Genomic DNA, 23,289 nt, shown 5'->3' with positions numbered 1-23,289 from the left:
GCTTTGCATCACAGGAATAAATTACTATTTACAATACATTCAAATAGAAAACCATTATTTTAAACTTAATAATATTTGAGCATAAGAGACTTCTTTCCAAAATATTTTCACAGAAGTGTACATATGAATCTTTCTGTTTAACTAGCACAAATTAATTTTAAGATGATGAATAAAATAATCAAAGCAGAGAAGACTAAGATTCGTAGACTCACTGGATGTTATATTGTTTATTTTCAGGAAAGTTTATTAGGCCGATAGCAAAAAAAAAGAAAACAGAAAGCTTCTTATGTATTTATAACATAATGTTTGCTCTGTCATGCTCATTCAGAATGCTGCTTTGTATTAAAAATCAACGTCATAAAAATCCATGTAGAGACAATTGAAATGTAATGTGGTAATCTGTAGTAAAGTGACCTTGAACTGGAAGATAAGTAATCCTTAACTTTACCTGTAAAAGTGACTGGGACGTGCAACAGTAAATACACAATAAAAGGCAGAAACTGATGGTGATTGGGCAGAGAATGCTTGATAAACACAGCAACACATGCTTTACATCTCATTAGAGACCAAGAGTAGAGGGAACAGCAGTCGGGTCACAGAGAAGAGCAGAATCATGAAGTTAAACACAGCTTTGAGTGTTGCTGGAACCATACTTCTCAACATAACAGGTAAATCTTGGTATTGGTTAAATGATTTATTGATTTAATAGTGATTAAATGGATTAATTATGACAAGTCAGTTGAATTCCTGTAGCTAATGAACTTTGTAACTAAACACACTGATACCTGAAATGGCAGTTGGTGCAAACTCATAAACTACGTGTTTCTCATGATTGTAAACACCTTTTTATGTGTTTTTTTGCCGACTTCTAAAATTCGAAAAATTAGGGTATATTTAAGCATTTAAGTGGCAGAAAATTGGGCAGGCCATTCCACCAGGAGGGAGCATTTAATTTAAAGTCTGTGAAAGTGATTTTGTGCCTCTTTGGGATAGCACAATCAAGCGATGTTCACTTGTGTAATGGTCTGGGTGTTTGTCCCTTTAAGACTCTGATTCAGGGATTCCTTTGCCCTGCACAATAGGTTACCCTTGCAGAACGCAAGCTTCTAGAGGGCACATAAGTCTGAAGTAATGAATTTAGGTAAAGGGGTGCAGAGCCAGTGGTGGTTTTGTAGGCAAACATTAATGCCTTGAATTTTATGAGAGCAGCTATTGGTAGCTAGTGCAAATTGATAAACAGAGGTGTGACATGCATTATTTTTGGCTCATTAAATATTGATCTTGCTGCCATGTTCTGGATTAATTGTAAAGGTTTGATAGAACTGGCTGGAAGACCTGCCAAGAGAGCATTGCAATAGTTCAGCCTGGACAGAACAAGAGTTTGAACAAGTTGTGAAAAGCCATGTTTCTGAATGAGAGAACCTAGTGATGCCATGTATACAGAGAAGAGAATTGGTCCAAGAACAGAGCCCTGAAGCACCCCAGTAGTTAAATGTTGCGACTTGGACACCTCACCTCTCCAAGATACCTTGAAGGACCTATCTGAGAGGTAAGACTCAAACCACTGGAGGTTCCTGAGATGCCCTTTGCCAATAGGGTTGACAGGAGGATCTGGTGGTTAACCGTGTCAGAAGCAGTGGACAGATCCAGCAAGATAAGTATTGAAGATTTGGAATCGATTCTTGCCAGTCTTAGGGCTTCAACAACCGATAGCAAGGCAGTCTCGGTTGAATGTCCACTTCTGAAACCAGGCTGGTTGCGGTCGAGGAGGTTGTTCTGTGTGAGAAAGGCAGAGACTTAGTTGAACACACCTTGTTCAAGTGTTTTTGCAATGAAATGAAGAAGGGAAACCGGTCTCTAAAAGAGTTCTCTAAAGGAGATGGGTTAAGGGTGGGTTTCTTATAGTGGGGTTATACGAGCCTGCATGCTGAGGGAAAAACACCATATAACAAGTGCATAACATGTGTATAACAAGCATATAGGAAAAACTGGTATAGCAACAGTTTTCACTTAGAAACTGATATTAAATTAATTACAAAGAATCAGCAAATAACACACTGAAGTAAAAAAAGTTTTTACAACTTCAGAAAATCATTTTTTACAGTGTAGAAGTGTAATTGCACATAGTTTTGGTGAGTCCATTTTGCCATGCCTAGTAACAAATAAATGGTGAAATTACACAATAAATCAACATTATCTGTTACAATTAATGAAGCAGCATAAAACACTTAAGCAAACTACTTACCCACTTAAAAAAAAAAAGTTAAAACCTGATTCTTTTTGTTGTTTAATTACCTTTTAGATATCAGTTTGATTCCATAAATCGATATGAAAATGATATATGCAAATTAGATTGAATCAAGCATAGCCTTTACAGGCCAATTACTCATAACAATTTTATAAATGATGGCCATTATCAAAACAAATACTTAATGCAGTTACCTAAAACTGTTTTCTGTACAGAAATGCTTTCAGTGTCGAAGCACATAAACCTGCTTTTGTTGTTACACTGCTACTTCACACAGTGTGAAACCAGACTGTCCTCCAACAAAAAACGTCCCTCTAGGTCGTTTGTGCAAGCACCTTTTTATCACGACCTATATTTATGCTACGTTTTAAGGTTAAGTGCCCTCTAGCGGGCGCACAAATAATGTCAGTGTATCTGATCAGAATCCCACCTAATGTACGTCCCTCTAGGTAGGTTTATATGTAAATTTAAAAACGCAAGTAAAAATATATTGCACAAGATTTAAAAATAAAAGCAAAGTTTTCAGAATAGCAAACAATGGTCACGGATTGAAAAATAATAAGCGTAAATCAAAAAATTAATAATGCATTTTTAAAAATAATAAGCATGAATCAAAACTTTAAACACGTTTAATATCATATTGCACAAAATTGAAATATTAATGCTAAATTGTCTGACTTGCGCACAAAATCATGTTTTCCTTGGTTATATTTTTCTGTTTTTTTCTGCTCTCAGACATTTTCTGCTCATATTTATATTTTTTGTAAGCTTATGCTGTTTTTCCCTTCGCACTTGTTTCCATGTTCTGCGCTTGCTTTTCCAGTTGTTTGGTTGCTTTTCCAATTCAGCTAAAGGCGGGTTTGAGGGATTTAATTGGTATAATTGTTCTAGTTTTTCTGGATTTTCTCTAGCCAATCAGATGAAGAGGGGCGGGACATCACTCCAGTGCACCTCACTACCTGCCGATGTTCAGTGTTGTTCACATGTACTGTCAGCTGGGAAACATCTTTCTGACTGATAATAATCATTATACTTATGGTTATTACTGTTAGGAGAGGATAATACGAGTAAGAGTGATACATCCCAGCCACAGTTGATTAGTTTGCTGTATATTGCTCGTAAATGTTAACTGCCTGTAGGCAATATTTTGTCATTTTTGTCATGTTTTTTGCAAACAGCTTTGCAGCTTTTTGTTTCATTATAGTATGTCATTGATAAGGTTGATGGTCTTGTAAGATTGATGACATTTTGTGTTACTCTGAGATTATAAAACGACATACAGTTAAGAGGAAGAGTGTTTTTCCAATCAGCTCCATTGAAAATCTTTATTGAACTGTTGTATAAAATCAATATAACAAGAAGTACATTTTGAGTGAGTTTAATATTGTACCTATCTTCTCATTTTGCTTGATGAAGAGTCAAAAAAAAAAAAAAAAAAAAAAAAAAAAAACCACAGCAGAACAGTGTCCAGCAGCCTTATATTGAATGATTCACTTTATTCCTCACTGAATGAATAATTTAATGTCTTACTCTAAAGATACTTGCCGCCACCTTCTGGCTGTTTTATGAATTTAGCATTAATATTTCAATTTTATGCAATATGATTTTAAACGTGTTTAAAGTTTTGATTCATGCATATTATTTTTTAAAAATGTTTTTTTTTTTTTATTTACGTTTATTATTTTTCAATCCGTGACCATTTTTTGCTATTCTGAAAACTTTGCTTTCATTTGTAAATCGTATGCAATATATTTTTATTTGAGTTTTTAACTTTGTTTTTCACGCTTGTTATTTTTTTTTTTTTTATCCGTGACTGCAGTACTTCAGGCGGGATTCTGATCCCATAACAGTGTCGTGTTGTGTCTGTGTCCTCATGAAAAATGATCAAAAAATGATCGAAAAACGAAAATATGACTGTCATTACCAATCAAAATGCGTTTTAAATTAAATGCAGTCTGTGGACTTTTTGCATGGTCCAACCCGATCTCACAGCAATTTGTACATATTTTACTAGTTGGCTAATTCATACGTATGCTCACACATAACCCCACCCCTAAACCTACCCTCACAGAAATCATGCTTTACAATGCATACGGCTACGTATTATGAGCGCGTGCGTTCTCTGGGAGCGAACCCATGATCACATGATTGCATGTTGTCGTGTAACGCAATGCTCGCTCTACCAACTGAGCTATACGAAACCCGAATTATAGCGCAGATAAAAGAGTACAGAGCATTAATATGATAGTGTCCTGTTGAGAGCCGTATTTCAGGGATTTGGACAAACGACCCATAGGGGCGTATTGGTTGGAGGGCATGTTGCGCGAAACAACCCTCCTAATTTAGCTCACATTACTGACCGGTTCAGCTTCTATTTTCCTGGCAAGAGTCAAGACAATGAAATCATTTCACAACCGGGCTATAATCCTTTAACACTATAACCCAGTAAAGCTATTATCTTGATTTACGCCAATGGGATGTGCCAACACTTATGTAAAAGGTGAAAAAGTGAGGTTGCAGGCCACACAAACCAGTTCATCAACTCAGTGCATCCATCTAATTGTTTGGTCTCTGTCTTTCAGGTTTTCTCTGCCAGTTAGATGGTAAGTTGTCATGGATGTAACGACCATAAAACTATCATTCCACATATCTTGTGTGTATTATATAATTTTATATTTTATTTTATATAATTGTCACATTGTCTTTCCTCTCATCAGTGTGTGGTCAAGCCCCCCTCAACAACAAGATTGTTGGAGGGGAGGCTGCAACGGCAGGGGCTTGGCCGTGGCAAGTCAGCCTTCATATCACCTGTGATGGGGGTCTGTGTTATTGTGGTGGGAGTCTGATCAATAAAGACTGGGTTTTGTCTGCAGCGCACTGCTTTCAGGGGTATGAAGTTTAAATACAACTCAAGACACTATTATGAACTGATGCTAGTTGAATTAACACAGACTTTTACTAGGCACAGCTCCTCGCGTACCATTCAGATCTACTTGGGACGTCAGAGCCAGTCGGAATCAAACCCTAATGAAGTTCTCAGGACAGCGAGTGCCACCATCCATCCTAACTATAACAGTCTTACCCATGACAACGACATAGCACTGCTCCACCTCTCTTCATCTGTGACTTTCACTGATTACATTAAGCCAGTCTGTCTGGCGGCTGCTGGTAGTAAATTCGCTGCAGGTACAGACAGCTGGGTCACTGGCTGGGGAGCACTACAGTCTGGAGGTGCAGATTTGCTTGCAAAACAACAGAAATGTAAAGCTCAACAATTCACTGTAACTGGACATTAAAAGCATCCAAAATCATCCTCTGATCTGTGTCACAGGTCCGTTTCCTGATATACTGCAGGAGGTGATGATACCAGTTGTGAGCAGCAGGGACTGTTATAATGCTTATGGAGGGGGCATCACAAGCAATATGATTTGTGCTGGATTGTTAAATGAGGGAGGAAAAGATTCATGTCAGGTAAGACATCAGTCGTTCATATGAACCTTTTTTTAGATTACAAAACCCTAATTCACATATTTTTGATCACCTGCATGCTTTACATTACCATTAAAAAATCTATCAGTGTTGCAAGATATTATTAAAAAAACAGTCTAATGAGCAATCAACACTAACCCAGTGACCCTAGCCCAAACATTACAACTCTAAATTTGCCACTACCAAAGAACTGATATTTTACACTGTCACTGTTATGCATTACACACAACTTAAATCACTGTATAGGCCAGTAGTAATTATAAAAACAGTATGCTCAACCAGTGCAATCGGTAACAGTCCTATCAATGCCCCTTCCTCACAACGAATCATCTAGCAGCACAGCTGTATTACTAGAATATGAAATAAGCAAGCATTTCAGTCAAATATAATGTATGCAATATTATTACATTTAAAACTAAAAAGAATTAACATATTAAAATGTAAGTGAAAATGTAACCAGTTGTTCCCTCGTTTTAGTAGTTGTGGGTCAAAGGGTAAACATTGTTCTGTGTCATGGGTCCTAAATTATGGAATAGTCTTCCTTTCCTTCAACATTAGCCATTTTTAAATAATTTTTAAACACACATTTATTCTGTAGCTTTTAAATACATTCTTGAATAGGTTAAAGTGGATTAATACATGCTGTATTTAAATGTTATAATTTATTGTATTATGTTTTTATATTTCATATATATATATATAATATATATATATATATATATATATATATATATATATATATATATATATATATATATTATATATTAATACAGATTTTAATAGTCAGTTTTAAACATTTTTTATGTGTATATTTTGATATATATATATGTTATATGTTTTTATTTTTTTTTATTAAACAGGGAGATTCTGGAGGTCCATTGGTTACCAGGAATGGCTCACTGTGGATTCAGTCCGGCGTTGTGAGTTTTGGTGATGGATGTGCTGACCGCAGATATCCCGGTGTGTACACCAGAGTCTCTCAGTACCAGGGCTGGATTACCTATACCATAGGCAGCAACCCTCCTGGATTTGTCAAATTCAACAACAGTGGATCCAGAAGCTCATCCAACCTCCTTTTAATTCTCATTTCTCTCACATTCTCCATCATTCCTTTCATATGCTCCCTATATCTCTCTTCGTAGAGATAATTTGAATGACAGTTCTCAGGGTTCTTTGATTAAGGGGCTACTCCACCCCAAAATGAAAAATTTGTCATTAATAACTTACCCCCATGTCGTTCCAAACCCGTAAAAGCTTTGTTCATCTTCGGAACACCAATTTGAGAGAATTTCGGATGAAAAACCGGGAGGCTTGTGACTGTCCCATAGACTGCCACATAAATAACAGTGTCAAGGTCCAGGAAAGTATGAAAAGCATCGTCAGAATACTCCATCTGCCATCAGTGGTTCAACCGTAACGTTATGAAGCGACAAGAATAATTTTTGTACACGAAGAAAACAAAAATGACGACTTTATTCAACAATTCCTCTCCTCTGTGTCTCTCCAAATCAGCGTAGCGCAATTTTTGCAAATCTAAGCTGTATGCAGGCGGAGTACACTCTTCTGTGTCAGCCCGCACTGCGCCAATGCTGTTTTCTTTCAAACCAAAGCGTAATTACACGTAAAAAACATATCCTTGTGTTGCGGCTGACACAGAAGAGCGTACGCCGCATGTATACAGCTCAGATTTGTCAAAATGGCGCTACGCTGATTTGGAGAGACACAGAGGAGAGGAATTGTTGAATAAAGTCATTATTTTTGTTTTCTTAGTGTACAAAAAGTATTCTCGTCACTTCATAACGTTACGGTTGAATTACTGATGGCAGATGGACTATTCTGACGATGCTTTTCATACTTTCCTGGACCTTGACAGTGTTATTTACTTGGCAGTCTATGGGACAGTCACAAGCCTCCCAGTTTTCATCCAAAATATCTTAAATTGTGTTCCGAAGATGAACAAAGTTTTTACGGGTTTGGAACGACATGGGGGTAAGTGATTAATGACAAAATTTTCATTTTGGGATGGAGTATCATTTAAGAGGACAATTGTGCTATACAAGTTTTCATAAATATGTGAAGTAGGTGCATAGTCATATTTTCGTTTGTTCTTTATCTTTTTAAAAATGTACTATTCTTGAAATGCTCTTAATCTTATATCTGCACATTAATAAAGTTCAGCAAGCTTTTGCCCTCAGACTTTTTGCATAATGGGGGTGGACTTTCTGATATTTGGCCTAAATATGAGACGCCAAGTGATGCTTTCAATTATAATGCATAGCTAATTATTGTCTTTGCTTTGAACTGATTTTTGAGAGACTATTGAATTTTTATTTACTGACTGTATTTACAAAAAATAAATAAATAAAATAAAAAATGCACTGCAGCCACTTGTGTATTAAAGTTTTATATTATTTACAATAACACTTAATCTCAGGGTCTGAATAGTAATTAAAGCATGTGTGCTCTGCATTGTGTTTAGAGATACTGGTTATTGAAACTCAAAACAATAAAAAACAAAAACAAACAAAAACTTTATATGACTTCATATTTCTCAGTGTGACTCAAATAATTAATGGATAATTAAATTATTTATCTCTTTCATGTCTTTTACAACAGAAGACAAGAGAGATCAATCATGTAATTGATTTTATTGATTAACCATGCAAACCTTATAAGCATGTTAAAATGTGTGTATCAAATATTATACATGAAGCTTCTGAGGATTGTTTAATTGTTCACCTCTCAGTCATAATTGTATTGCATTGCATTATGTTTTGCGCCTCACAATAAAAACTACAGAGCTTTAATCGTAAAACTAAGCATCTAAATACTATTTTAGTAAGACAAATTATTGGGAGATATAGAGTGATAATTGATATTTATATTCATTAAGCAGTCTGCTCTACTGATATAAAGACCTCAATGATTACATCAGAATTTCCTCTTTTGGCCACACACACACACACACACACACACACACACACACACACACACACACACACACACACACACACACACACACACACACACACACACATATATATATAATTGCACACACCTGCTCAGGTTAGGCCTCTGAATAAAAATGAGTTCCATACCTTAAAAAAAAAGAGAGAGATCAAAGGACTGATGCCATCTTGTGGCAACATAATTTCCACACAATGTTGGCTGGAGTAAAAAGTGTAACTTTTTAAAGCTTACTTTCTCAAGATGCATTAAGTAGTAACATACGATTGGCCTGTGTATAAAACCAGTGTATAAAATCGCCATTTAATGGCAGCATGTGGCAAAGTGACATTCTGTAAATCAAATTAGAAGCATTAGAGAATCATCCAGACATCAAAGATTAGCAGGGCGTGTACTAAACACTTGCAGCAGGCTAGAAGGAAAAACAAGGTGTGTCAGAGGTAAACTAAACAGGGTCCTATTGAATGCGGCAGCACATTGCTTTCCTTGTCGTTAGACATTTCTCAGTAAAGGAAACAGCAAGCATCACACAGACAATAACGAGAGGATGACGCTGTGTCAAGCTGTGTGTGTTTTTTGCAGGAGCCATACTTCTTAACATAGCAGGTAAGATCTGGTATGACACTGCAACAAATAATAGGCAAGATCTTGTTTAATAACTTTAGTTTAACCTTAAAAAAAATACATTAAAGTTGTATTTTGGTTTTAAATTATGTAGGCCTAATTCGCCACAAGATGATGGGCCCCCTTTTGTTAATTAACTTCTATTATATTATTTGTAACACCTAATATTAACACCTGAAATTAAAAATTCGTTAAAAATTCAGAATAGCAAAGTGCAATATCATTATAATATTAAAAGTAAATGAATAAGTTGCAAACAGAATTATTTTTTCCTAGCTTGCCTGATGAATGGTTTTCAGCCTTACCTATATTACTTTATTAAACACAAGCATATTTATTTCTGATGAAAAAATCTATTGAAAATAATAAGGGTACAATGAAATTGGCTGTTGGCTTTTTTCTTTTCATTTCTTTTCATTCACTCTTTTCATTAATTTCTTTTCTCTTTTTGAATAAAATAAGAGCATTTAATATGTGTTTATGAGTCTATAATCACGAAAACACAATTTTCCATGTACAGGTATTCTTCTATGTTGTAAAAAAATGTAAGTGAGCTTAATCACTGGTAGGCCTACATGTCCTTAAAGAAAGATAGATAATGTTCAAATGTTACAAATAAATATATCATTTGGTTTACCTTTTAGTTATTTATATTTTTTTGATTATATATGACAATGTATAAAAATAGATATACAATTCCAAATATCTCTCCATACAGTCATACTGTTTTGAAATGACATAAAAACACAGATAACACGACACTCAAAAGAACCAGTTTATCAGCTCTGTGTCGGCGCATCAACACCCGCATAACTCTGTGTCAACCAGTTCTGAACTAAAGTCATTGTCAAGAAAACTAAAACACAGAATACCATTCATTTTTATAGTCTCTAATCCATTTAACAACTCAAAATATTTGTTATTTCTCCATTTTTCTTATTACAGGCTCACTTTGCCAATTAGATGGTAAGTTTCTGTGCTCTTAATGCCCATACAATCACTTTCAACAAAATTATGAAAAAAAGTATATATAAATGTAATATATTTAAAAACTACTCAAGATTATTCAGAAAGAAAATTGAATTAATTTTGATTTCATGTTGATTTCAACCAGAAAAATCATCCTTCTTTTCTCTCATCAGTGTGTGGCCAGGCTCCTCTCAACACCAAGATTGTTGGAGGACAAGGTGCAGTTCAGGGGTCTTGGCCGTGGCAAGCGAGCCTTCACAGAATTACATCTGGAAGTCATTTCTGTGGTGGGAGTTTGATCAATAAAGACTGGGTGTCTGCAGCTCACTGCTTTCAAAGGTATGAAGTGCTAAATAATATAACACTATGCAGATAGATGGTAGAGGAATTAAGACTGATATTTGTCTCTATTTACAGCACCGCTGTATCTAATGTAAAAATCTACCTCGGCCGTCATCTCCAAACGGGCTCAAACCCGAATGAGATCTCCAGGACAGTGACTCGGCTCATCATCCATCCCAGCTATAGCACAATTAACCAGAACAATGATATAGCACTGCTGCAGCTCTCCTCTTCTGTGACGTTCACTGATTATATTAGGCCAGTTTGTCTGGCGGCTGCTGGCAGTGTATTTGGTGGAGGTACTAAGAGTTGGATCACTGGATGGGGCAAACTCAATTCTGGAGGTGAGTTCAATCGAACCCATCTATGATTCAATCTTTGTATAGTGTCGCATCCAAAAAATGATTTAATTCTTTCCACCATGCCATTTATGTTAAAGACACCCAGCTTCCAAACATACTGCAGGAGGTGCAGATACCAATTGTAAACAACAGTGTTTGTAATACGGCCTACGGAGGAATCATTACAAGCAACATGCTGTGTGCTGGACTAAATGAGGGAGGGAAAGATTCATGTCAGGTATGATATCACTACCTACCACTTTCCACACTGGCTTATCCCTGAGTTATTGTTTTTCTAAACCCCGCTTTTATCCCTGGGTAAAGCAGTTCACACTTGTAATATAGATGTGGTGTTAGCACCACCTTTTGCGTGTGGTTATGACTCCTTGCTCTGGACTGCAATGTCAAACTTTTACAGTGAGAAACCATGCAGTGTTATATTCATTTTAGCCCTGTTGTGAGGTTAAAATTGCTTTACGTTGCTTTACCAGAGATATTAACATTACATTATTTTAATCTATGCAGGGAGACTCTGGAGGTTCCAATGGTAAATAAGAACAATTCCCAGTGGATTCAGTCTGGCATTGTGAGTTTCGGTCGAGACTGTGGAATACCCAAGTTCCCTGGTGTTTATACAAGAGTGTCTCAATACCAGTCTTGGATCAGCTCTCAAATAAGCAGCGATCTACCAGGATTTGTCTCATTCACCTCCACTGAATCAAGCTCAGCCTCACCCCTTTCTCTCACATCATTAATCATTCCTCTGATTTTCTCCTTATTTGTATTCTCTTAATGACCAAGCCTTTATTCTCTGATTTATGTCATTTTGGTTATTTGCTTTACTTTAAAATATTATAGTATGCTTTAAAATATTACTATCAGTGTACTAACATTATTGTGGTACTTGTGTTCTGTTATGTACACACACAGCCATTGTTCACACATTTTATTAAGATGAAAAAATACAAATGCACTCGTCACTTTGTATTTAAATACATGTTTGTGGTACAATAACCAGAGTACAGTAACCTAATACTTTGTCTCTGGCCTTAATTTCTGTAGTGGAAGTGCAGAACAATCAAACTGCACTCTGTAATAAACAGGGAAGGAATGTAACTTATGTAATGTAACTAATGGCTCCAGATGTCATTTTTTTCTGAAACCTGTACATGATTTTGTTTGATTCCATGTTATATCAGCCAAATAAATGAGGAAAATCTTTTGAGTTATCAGTTGAGGCAAACTGCACATAGGCTTATTGTACTGGCAGATGGCATCTAGCCGATTTTGAATGAAGTTTATGCACTGCAAAATATAGTTACCATTTAGTTGCCAAGTGTGCCATATAGTGCTGTGGCAGAGGACCTGCATGCTCAAACTTATGCAGTAACCATGTGAACGCAGAAATCTGTGCTTTGTTACTTCTAATAAAAATCAGTGTTTCAGCTTTCAGATTCTGCTCATGTTATCACAATATTCAAAATGTTGTTTTGATATTCTTAAATGGCCAGACTTGCTATTGAGCTTAACTGGACTGCAGCCCATGGGCCCTGCCTTGTAGGGTCACCCGTCTACGTTTGTTTGAGTTCAGTTATATGCCAGTCAGAAATTATTAGCCTGCACATGCAAGGGCTAAACGGTCCAGCTGTAGCTAACAGTTGACAACTGTGACCTTCGATGCTTTAATCAAACAGCATAAAGTGGTAGGCTATTTATGATTATTTCACATAGAAGAAAGACATATTGAATTGCATCTGTGCCGATTAATTTGATCACATGGCTACTTTAAACAGCTCTATTAAGCCTTTAGCCCAAAAGAGCGCACACTTAGAAAGATAATGATAAATTCTCATGTTCATGCACTTCTTTACAAAAGATGATTCCATATTAATGTTCCACTAAATTATGCGATCTGAGTTTTGAGCACTCGCTCTCGTCTTACTGCCATTACACATGTAAACCCATAGTGTTGACTGTGCTACAAATACCACATTAAAAGTACAGTCACTGTGGTAAAACCATGGTAACCCTTACGAAAAAGAAGTTTATTCAAGTGTGCTATTAGTATACTTCTTGTAAACTAAAAATAGGAAAGTATGCTTTTAGTTTACTTTTTATGTATTTCTCAGAAATGGGCTTTATGTACTCCTCAGAAATAGACTTAAAATGACATTTAAGTATACTTGATTTATACTTACAAAAAAGTCTATATATTTGAGCTATACTTGTGCTCCTAGAATTTGTGTTTTCATTGTTATACAGTAGAGGGCACTAGTACACATCTTCTGTACAGAATTTCCAAAAAAAACACAAGTGAAAGGAAAAAGAAACAACAGATACTAACACATGTAATCTAACAAGTTCATCTGACATGAAACAGCATCAAAACTGTAATGTTATGGAATAAAATGTCGACTGATGAAGAGGTAATAATTATAGTCAAGCTTTGGGTGTTGATCGACAAAATAACATTCTCTACATTTGATTATCATTCTGAATCCCATTCATAGTCTTTTTCAGCTTTTTTTTTCAAAATGTTATTTCTTTATTTTCTATGAAACACCCACATTAAAGTGTTTAAAAAAAAGACTGCATGAAGCTAGAATAAAATTATTTTGTTTACAAGCAGATACGCTGTTCTTTCTTTGGATGTTTTGTATGTTCAGATATTCATATAACAAAATATATACAAATTAAAACCTAAATAGGGACACAGTAGTATACTTAAAGTATGATGTAAAGTTCACTTTAAAGAAAACTTATGAGTATACTTGCAGTATAAAACTACTAAACTAGTAGTTTGATGAAGTATTTAATTATTAAACTATCAGTATACCTGTAAGTTCACTTTTAGTATAATTGCAGTACAAACTACAAACATAGAAGTAAACTAGTTGTGTACTCAAAGTTTGCTACTGTTATACTTAAAGTATACTTTTATATGAAAGTGGGCCAATTTAGTCCCAAGGAGTATTGAAACAGTACACTTACAAGTATACTTCTATAACACTGATATTTGTATACTTGCTACATAAAGTATACTTAAAAACATACTTAAACTTTACTTAGGTATACTTAATAAAATAAACTTGAAGTATACTACTTTTTGGTGAGGGAAGTGCAGTGTTATACTGTGCTTTAAATAGAAAGAATAGACAGTAAACACTGTTACTATGGTAAAATTATAAATTTTGTGGTTACCATACCAACAAATAACCTACCACAAACTACAGGTATGGTGGGAGAAGCATGGTAGACTACATGTTGTGGTTTCTGTGCATTGACTACACATGACATGGTCGAGCGACAATTACTATGCTAAAAATATGGTAAATGTGTGAACTTTTTACATGATCCCTTTCCCACGATATATACAAATATCAAATTAATAATTTCATTTATAAATAAGGGACGATCGACTATTTTATGGGATGGCTGGAAACCCTACCTGTATCATTTCATTCCATTTATTTACTAAAGCACAAATAAACACAACAAGAGTTGACCACTGTGCTGTATAAAACAGCCTGTATGCATCTTGAAGTCATAAATCCGTCTTTTAATGCACTATATCGCCAGAATTTTGGTCCGTGGGGAGTTGTTGGCATTGGGGTAATTATTGTGCCCTGCTGGTACTCCATCGGTAACTTCACCTTTATACACGCGTGTCATTTTTTCATGTCATTTAATCTTACTTTTGGCCATATAAATATTAGCAACTGTGTCAAATTGCATATTTTTGCTCAGTTTAGGCTTCTGAAATAAAACTGGTGTTTTTTTTTCTAATCATGTTAGAGCTCCATGTTGTCCTGTATCATATAAGCCATAAAAGCCTGATGTAGCAAAAAAAAAAAACATATGCAAATTTTATTTATTTATTTATTTTTGGATCTTGTCTAAAAGTTGAAAAACATTTCCATTTATTTATATATAAAAATGTATTTATATATAAACATTTGTAAACACACACACAAAAAAAGATATATCAAAATCACACATTCACACACAAAAAAAAAAAATGATAAAAAAAAATATGATAAAACACACTCTACATGGTAACTGATTAAAGATAATTATATTTTTAACAACCATCATCCCTGATCACATTGCAGAGCTTCAGACCCTATACACTGGATCTGCATGTTGATTATCAGACATATAAACATAAAAATAATTGCTATCTATAAATCTATATCGGCTGATCAAACATCCTAAATTTCACAAGGTTCAAGCATGCTGAACTTCATTAGTCTATGTCTTTTTAATGTCATTAACATCAGCTTTCCAAGATTTTTTTTTTTAAAACAGAAAGAATAAATGGCAAAAATAACAATATAGCTATTCTTTCTTTTTAACCTAATTATGAGAGCAAGTAAATTACAGCTTTTCTCTTATAACCCTGAGAAATACTGTTTTAACAGTCTTCAGGAAGAGAGATAGTGGGAGAAGGTGAAAGGAATGATGGAGAATGTGAGAGAAATTGAAAATAAAAAAAGGTTGAGTGAACTTCTGAATCCATTGTTGTTAAATTCGACAAATCTTGGTGTGTTGTTGGCTATGTTAGTGGCGATCCAGTCCTGGTACTGAGAGACTCTTGTGAACACACTGGGATATCTGGGGTCATCACATTTGACTCCAGCAAAACTCACAATGCCGGACTGAATCCACAGGGAGCCATTCCAACTGACCACTGGACCTCCAGAGTCACCCTGTATTGACAAACATTGAGCATTTATATCTCTGACAATATACAGCAAGCAACTGTAACAGACACAAAGGTTAAAGTTATGCAGGTTGTGTATCCACTGAAGCTTTTTTTTTTTTTTTCTGAGGCAGTGTACTTTTCCAATTGTTTGTCTGTCTAGGAGCACTGAGGTTTTTTTCTATTGTCATTGAGAGAAAATTTTCATCCTCAAATGGAAATCCAAAACATTTTGAACGTCCACTGGGGCTTACTGCAGTATAGGTCCCTATCTTTTTAATTTATGTATGCATTTATTCATGTTGTTATTTATTTATTTGTTCATTTTACACATGACTACTGTGATATAAGTGTCTTTATCAGCACAGTATGCACAGATTATTAGTGAATTCCTTAAACACACTGGAAGTGTGCACTCAGGCGGGAGACTTTGCTATTGCAAATACAGTAAATAGAACAATAAATATAACATTTGACATTTTTACTCGCCCTCAGGCCATCCAAGATGTAGGTGACTTTTTTTTTTTTTTTACTTTTTTTACTTTTTTTTTTTTTTTTTTTACTTTTTTTACTTTTTTTATATACGGTTGCACAGCTACCATTACTTTGAAAGTCAAAGGCAACACATAATTAATACATGTGGCTCCTTATGAGACTTAGACTTAGAAACTCCAAAAGGACACCAAAGGAGCCCATATAAGCACATACTAAAGAAAAAAAAAACAGAATGTTATAGTATGTGTACAGTGAAACAGCAAAGAGCTTTTTTACATTTTAGAGAAGTCAAGTTGCGATACAAAAAAAAAAACCCTAAACCAACCGGCTGCTGACTGCATATATCTACTCCGGAGTTTAGCAGCTTAGAATAGAAATTGTGCTTCAGTAATTTTGCGTTAACTGCGTTAAATCATTTTAATGCGTTAGGGATTGTAAAATAAATCACATGCGTTATGGTGTTATCGATGACAGCCCTAATATTTTATATATATATATATATATATGTTGAGGATTGTATATATATATATATATATATATATATATTAGGAATGCACCGATGTATCGGTTGATTTTTCCTCAATTTAGCAACATTGGCATATCGGCTATATAAGGAAAAAGCCCGATATATCAAACCAATGGTTTATTAATTAACTGTGTGAAGGCACTGCACTTTAATGCTAATCAAATAACAAAAGACAAAAGATTGCATGCTATTCTTGACTAAATAACTTCTGTAACTTTCATAAGTTTAGCGGACCTCATCTGAATTATGACCAAAACTTTACTGATGTTTTATTAAGTTTATTGCGTCCTTTTTCACTCCAAGAAAATCACCATAAGAGCTAAACAAAACACAGCACGAGAAGTGCACATTAAACTAGGGTAACCAAATGTGCCATTTTCCCAGGACACGTCCTGGCCAGGATTTCTATATTGCTTAAAATATCCAGGTTTTGGCTTTGGTTTCCTGTTTTCATACTTAAAGGGATACTCCATCCCAAAATGAAGATTTTTTCATTGTTCACTTACCCCCATGTCGTTCCAAACCCATAAAAGCTCTGTTCGTCTTCAGAACACAATTTAAGATATTTTGGATGAAAACCGGGAGGCTTGTGACTGTCCCATAGACTGCCAAGTAAATAACAGTGTCAAGGTCCATAAAAGCTATGAAAATCGTCTGCAGAATACTCCATCTGCCATCAGATGTGCAATCTGGGTTATATGAAGCGAGGCAGTCTGGACAGTCACAGTCCTCCAGGTTTTCATCCAAAATATCTTAAATTGTGTTCCGAAGACGAACAAAGCTTTTACGGGTTTGGAACGACATGGGGGTAAGTGAACAATGACAAAATTTAAATTTTGGGGTGGAGTATCCCCTTAATGAAGGTAATGATCGTTTGACCAATAACATGCAGACATTGTACGTAATCAACCAATCGTGGTGCATGAGAACTTGAAGCAGCACTGAGCATACCGACCGGTGTATGACATCAAAGTACCGTGAGAGCGATTCAAAAGCACAAGAAGCCGTCTGCTCTCTAGAGCTCTCACGGTACTTTGTCATACAACAATTAGTCTGCGCAGAGCAAACAAAGCCAAAACGTGGATATTTTAGGCAATATAGAAATCCTGGCCAGGACGTGTCCTGGGTAAAATGGCACGTTTGGTCACCCTACATTAAACTCTATCTCAGTTGCATTATCATCAACATATACAGATCTCATGCCTATTAGGAGGGTGCTTAATAAACTGACAACTGCGTGCTTTCATACTCATATAGCTCCGTAGACTAGAAACCCCGTCAAAATAAGAGTCCCGCCTTAGTAAAGGAGATCTCATACATATTTAAACTTGTTAAAATGTATACATAAACAAATTAGAAGATTAATCATAGTAAAGTATGTTACAATAAAGAAGGATTAATATGTATTTAATTTATACAGTGAAGTGTTATTTTACATTTGTTTACTTTATTTCTGTACCTGAAAACTGTTAAACCTACCTAAAAAGTACTGTTTATTTAATATGTATCTTTGCTCTGTTGTATTTATGTAGGCCTGCTGAATGTTAAATTGTTCCAATCCATGTTCATTAGAAATTATTTGATGATGCAGCAATAAAACTGCTAGTATAATTTAATGCAGGAGTTTTTGAACTTTGCTGATTTAAAACATGATCAAAATACTATCTATTTTGATGCCAAAAATTAAAAATAAGAGAGGAAGTGACAAATATTGGTATTGGTATCGGAATCGGCCAATAAGTCTTTGTTAAAATCAGTATCGGCCCCAAAAAATCCTATCGGTGCATCCCTAATATGTGTGTACAGTATATATATATATATATATATATATATATATATATATATATATATATATATATTATACACTTATACACTTTATTTTTGCCTGTATTGTTTACTCTATTGATATATAGTCTGCATTGCAACTCTTTCCTCTGCAGATCAGGTGTAGTAAAAGCAGTCGTAGTGCATTAGTTCATGATCAGTGGAGTAAAAGTCTAAGCCACTGGCAGTGTAAAGTTTGCAGATGACCAAAAACTGATGAGTAGTTTTTTGCAAATTGCTTCGAATTAAAAACATGAATAAATTTTGTCTTACTTGACATGAACCTTTGCCCCCGACTTTTATCAATCCAGCACAAATCATGTTGTTTGTGATGAGCCCTCCATAAGCATTATAACAGTCACTGTTGCTCACAATTGGTACCTGCACCTCTTGCAGTATGTCAGGAAACGGAACCTGTGACACAGATCAGAGGACACATTAATGGCTTTTTAAAAACATTGTCGAGATTAACAGTATTTGTTTGTATTCAGTTAAATGGCAGACAAATCTACACTCACCTCCCGAATGTAGCTTACCCCATCCAGTGACCCAGATCTCTGTACCTGCAGCAAATGTACTTCCAGCAGCTGCCAGACAGACTGGCCTAATGTAATCAGTGAAAGTCACTGACGAGGAGAGCTGGATCAGTCCTATGTCATTGTCATTTTTAGGATTGTTAAAGGTATGATGAATGATGATTCGACTCGCTGTCCTGTTTGTCTCATAAGGGTTTAAGCCCGATCGTCTCAGGCGCCCGAAGTACATCATAATATCAGATGTACCAAATCTGTAACGAGAAAGTCTGCTTTAATCCCACTATTATTATCTATTTTTGTATCTTAAGCCTTATCTAAGGTTTCAACTTACCCCTGCAAGCAGTGAGCTGCCGATAAAACCCAGTCTTTATTGATCAGACTCCCACCACAATAACACAGATCCCCATCACAGGTGATATGAATGCTGACTTGCCACGGCCAAGCCCCTGCCGTTGCAGCCTCCCCTCCAAAAATCTTGTTGTTGAGGGGGGCTTGACCACACTCTGATGAGAGGAAAGACAATGTGAGAATTGCTTGTAAAAATGACTCACCGTCATGGAAGAATGTTCTGTGTGCAACAAGATTTGTGTGGTCATTATGACAACTTACCATCTAACTGGCAGAGGGAAGCTGTAGGCAGACAAATACAAAGTTAAGTAGGCAATAACTTTGGACAGAGCTGATAAAGTGATGTATGGAAACATGCTTGCTCATATTTACCAGTCAGTTTTTGACATATTGAAGTTTCAAAGTATAAATGACTAAAGTGTTTTAATATGAAATCTTTTTGTAAATCATGCCATTGCTTTGGAACCATGGCCTCAATTTTATTTCATTTAATAATAATTATTAATACAGTCATATTTCACAGATTGCATCATTTGAAATAATGGCAATATTGTTGTTTAGAGCTGCTGTCTCCATAATTTCCATATTTTTCCATAATTAATTATGCTATACGAATAAAATATAAATATGCCATAAAAATGACTTATTTTTAGACGTACAGCAATTTAGCAATCGACCTATGAAAAGGAATCTAGCTATAAACTGTTTATAGCTAGTTGTAATTTTAAATATATTTATTAGTGGAATATCAAAATAATAAAATGATTATAATATACAGTATACTTACAATAGTAAAATATAATATAAAAAACACAAGAGTTTGTTTGGTATATTTTTTATTTATATTTATTTAGGATTTATATGATGACCAAAATGTTCAAATGTTCATGTTCAAAACAAAATCAAAACTATTAGTTTTATTTCAAACTTTTAGCTTCTTTGAAGTCACCAGCCGTTCATAATTCAGCTCTGTACACTCTGAGCTGCATCCTAGGAGGCTTTTTAAACAGTACTGAAGGAATTCAAACTCATCCATTTAAAATATATACATACATTTTGCACGTGTAAGGAAATTAATAAGAATGCTCAATTTAGATATATCTACAAAACCAATTTCAAGCATTTAACCATATGTCATTCTTTAGATACATTTTTTTTTTTTTTTCATTTAACACGAGAAACAAATTCAGTCAAGTGTGTTGTGTATGTTCACAAGGGTTTTTTAGGAATTCAATTGCTTGTCAGTTATTAAACAATTAAAAGAAACACTATTAAACTTACTTGTAATGTTACAGATATTTAGAGAGATTTTACCTGCTATGTTGAGAAGTATGGTTCCGGCAACAATCAAAGCTGTGTTTAACCTCATGCTTGTCTTCTGGTCTGTGATCTGACTGCTGTTTTCTCAACTGGCAGGTTTCTAATGAGATGTAAAGCAAGTACCACTGCATTTATAAACAGTTGTTTGGCCCCACCTTCCATTACATTTATCTGTGATTTTTTATTTTTTTTCAGAAAAAAAAAAGTATTTTTCACAACACCAAATCATAGACGTCTATTGCGGATGTGGGACTTTATGAAAATTAATTGAAAAAGCTTGCAGAAAGCATGTAGAACACGGAAAAAAGAACATCTCCAATCCATCATTCTTCATAATTTTATGAAGTATCCATACATGTATTATAAAATACCCCCACCAGGTCTAACATTCACAGACATATATTTAATTTAATCCATCTCTGTATGGATGGTGGATTAAACATATAAACACATGAAAATATCGGTGAATGTTTGTGAGATCTGTAAAAGTGCTTTCTGAGACCTAATATGAATCAAATTCAGTAATCAATGTTTTTTTCTCTGTTCAAATTTATTTTAATTCAACACTATTAAATAACTGAAATAAAACAAACAAACTAAAACTTGCACCTGTTGTAAATATCTTAAATTTCAAAAATAAATATAAAAAATGTAAATAACTTGCTTAATGCTTGAAGTAGTGAAATTGTTTTGAGCAAATTAAGCAAATTTTCATAACTGCTGACCGGGAACTATACTCTCTCTCTCTCTCTTTGTGTATAATAGGCTTACACTGAAAACACACACACACACACACACACACACACACACACACACACACACACACACACACACACACACACACACACACACACACACACACACACACACACACACACACACACACACACACACTGGCTAACTCTGTGATTTGTCTTATTTGTACTTATTTGTTCAAGAAGATTTGTCATGTATTTATTCTTAAGTGAAAAAAAACTAATATGCCAGAACCTGGTGAAACTTGCAAACACAAATAAAGATATTATTTTTCATATTATATTTGTGTGATTTGTCACATATATATCTTCAGATACAAACATGATTATTATTGTAGTATTGTCACAGTAATCTGAGGGTGAATTGAACTGAAGTTATTCACCTAATTCTTTCTGTTTGAGAAGGTGCGACCGTTTGTAAATTCTATGGGTCTTGCTTCCAGGCTCATTTGCTTCCAGCTATTTTTAGCTGTACAAAACCTCTCATTTTGCTGCTTGAGATTGCAAATAAGTATCTTACCATATTGTTTTAATGTATTCACTTAATTATGAACACAATGATTTATAGTGCAAACAGTTAAGGTTTGACAAAATGACAAAACTGCGTCATGTCTCTATTTCGTCTGATCATTCACAATTTTTAATCTGTCCTCACAATTAGGACTTGTTTAGGGGAAGCCGTGGCCTAATGGTTAGAGAGTTTGACTCCTAACCCTAAGATTGTGGGTTTGAGTCTTGGGCCGGCAATACCATGACTGAGGTGCCCTTGAGTAAGGCACCGAAACCCCCCCAACTCCCTGGGTGCCACAGCATAAATGGCTCCCACTGCTCTGGTGTGTGTGTTCACAGTGTGTGTGTGTGTTCACTGTTGTGTGTGTGTGCACTTTGGATGGGTTAAATGCAGAGCACGAATTCTGAGTATGGGTCACCATACTTGGCTGTATTTGTGTTTGTTTGAATTTTTTTTGTTTATTTACATGATATCCTCAAAGTAAAATAAAATAAAATAAAATAAAATAAAATAAAATAAAATAAAATAAAACAATCTGTCTTTGGCAAGAGCTGATGCTGTAACATGACCTTTTTCCTACATAAACAGCTGTGGTTAGGTGATCATCATCAATAGAGCTGAGAAATATTTACATTATTGTAACATAATATTTACATAATATTGTAAAATAATGTTGTGCAGTAGGCCTAGGACTCTTCAACTTTTTTTTTAATTAGAGAAGGAAATTCCCAGCTAATTAAATGTCTATAAATGTTCGATTTTGTTTAAATTTAAAATAAAAGTTAGAAGCACCTGTTGCCAAAAACATAAATATCATAAATATCAAAAATGTATATCTAAAATTTAAATATCTTGCTTCATGCTTTAAGTAATGAAATTGTTTAAAATGCACATGTGATCACTTAACTGTGATATTATGATGAAGTAAATGATGATATGAAAAATGATATCTTCCTTTAAATGTCATGAGTTCAATAGCCAATATATTCAGACATAAATACCAAACCCGATGCTATGCATTGACGCTGCATTGTCCTGCTTATGAGATAGTTGGTGGTTTACTTTGACAGAGAAAAGACCTACCTGCATGTACATTCACAATTCTAAACTTGTCAGACCTGTGTGTTTTCATAATTCTGGACTAGGCACCATTGTGAAATGTGAGTGCAGTGGAAGCTATTCATATTTGAAATAGCAGAACAATCAGTCATTTCTCAACAGATTCTTGTGTTAACAGGTTTCTGGGGTCTGGGGCTGTGTAGAGTTGTGGTGTAGGTTTCGAGTGAAGGGCA

The 23,289-nt window shown here is 34.9% G+C and overlaps 1 protein-coding gene and 1 pseudogene across 1 annotated transcript; one reads left to right on the top strand and one right to left on the bottom strand.

The window, feature by feature from the left end:
- Window positions 1-580: 580 nt before the first annotated feature.
- Window positions 581-12,434, top strand: LOC109084431 (annotated as a pseudogene).
- Window positions 12,435-15,038: 2,604 nt separating this feature from the next.
- LOC122136884 (trypsin I-P1-like) lies at window positions 15,039-20,833 on the bottom strand. The gene is made up of 6 exons (XM_042721472.1): window positions 20,726-20,833; window positions 19,673-19,693; window positions 19,395-19,566; window positions 19,032-19,314; window positions 18,801-18,941; window positions 15,039-15,689 (listed from the first exon to the last, which is right to left on the bottom strand). Exons 1-6 carry the CDS (start codon window positions 20,778-20,780, stop codon window positions 15,405-15,407), a joined length of 957 nt encoding a protein of 318 aa, XP_042577406.1. The 5' UTR covers window positions 20,781-20,833; the 3' UTR covers window positions 15,039-15,404.
- Window positions 20,834-23,289: the final 2,456 nt, after the last annotated feature.

This window comes from Cyprinus carpio, chromosome B3, assembly GCF_018340385.1.
Source record: "Cyprinus carpio isolate SPL01 chromosome B3, ASM1834038v1, whole genome shotgun sequence".
Classification (NCBI taxonomy): domain Eukaryota; kingdom Metazoa; phylum Chordata; class Actinopteri; order Cypriniformes; family Cyprinidae; genus Cyprinus; species Cyprinus carpio.
Note: the sequence above shows the minus strand (reverse complement) of the source record. Positions and strands in the feature narration are given on the sequence as shown.

What these genes read in the sequence shown, in the direction of transcription:
- LOC122136884 (XM_042721472.1), bottom strand. Translation starts at nt 20,780, where the DNA reads ATGAGGTTAAACACAGCTTTGATTGTTGCCGGAACCATACTTCTCAAC. An exon ending in GCAGCTCACTGCTTGCAGGG is followed by an intron (nt 19,315 to 19,394) that starts GTAAGTTGAAAC and finishes TTCTCGTTACAG; the next exon opens with ATTTGGTACATCTGATATTA. An exon ending in CGGGAGGTGAGTGTAGATTT is followed by an intron (nt 18,942 to 19,031) that starts GTCTGCCATTTA and finishes TCTGTGTCACAG; the next exon opens with GTTCCGTTTCCTGACATACT.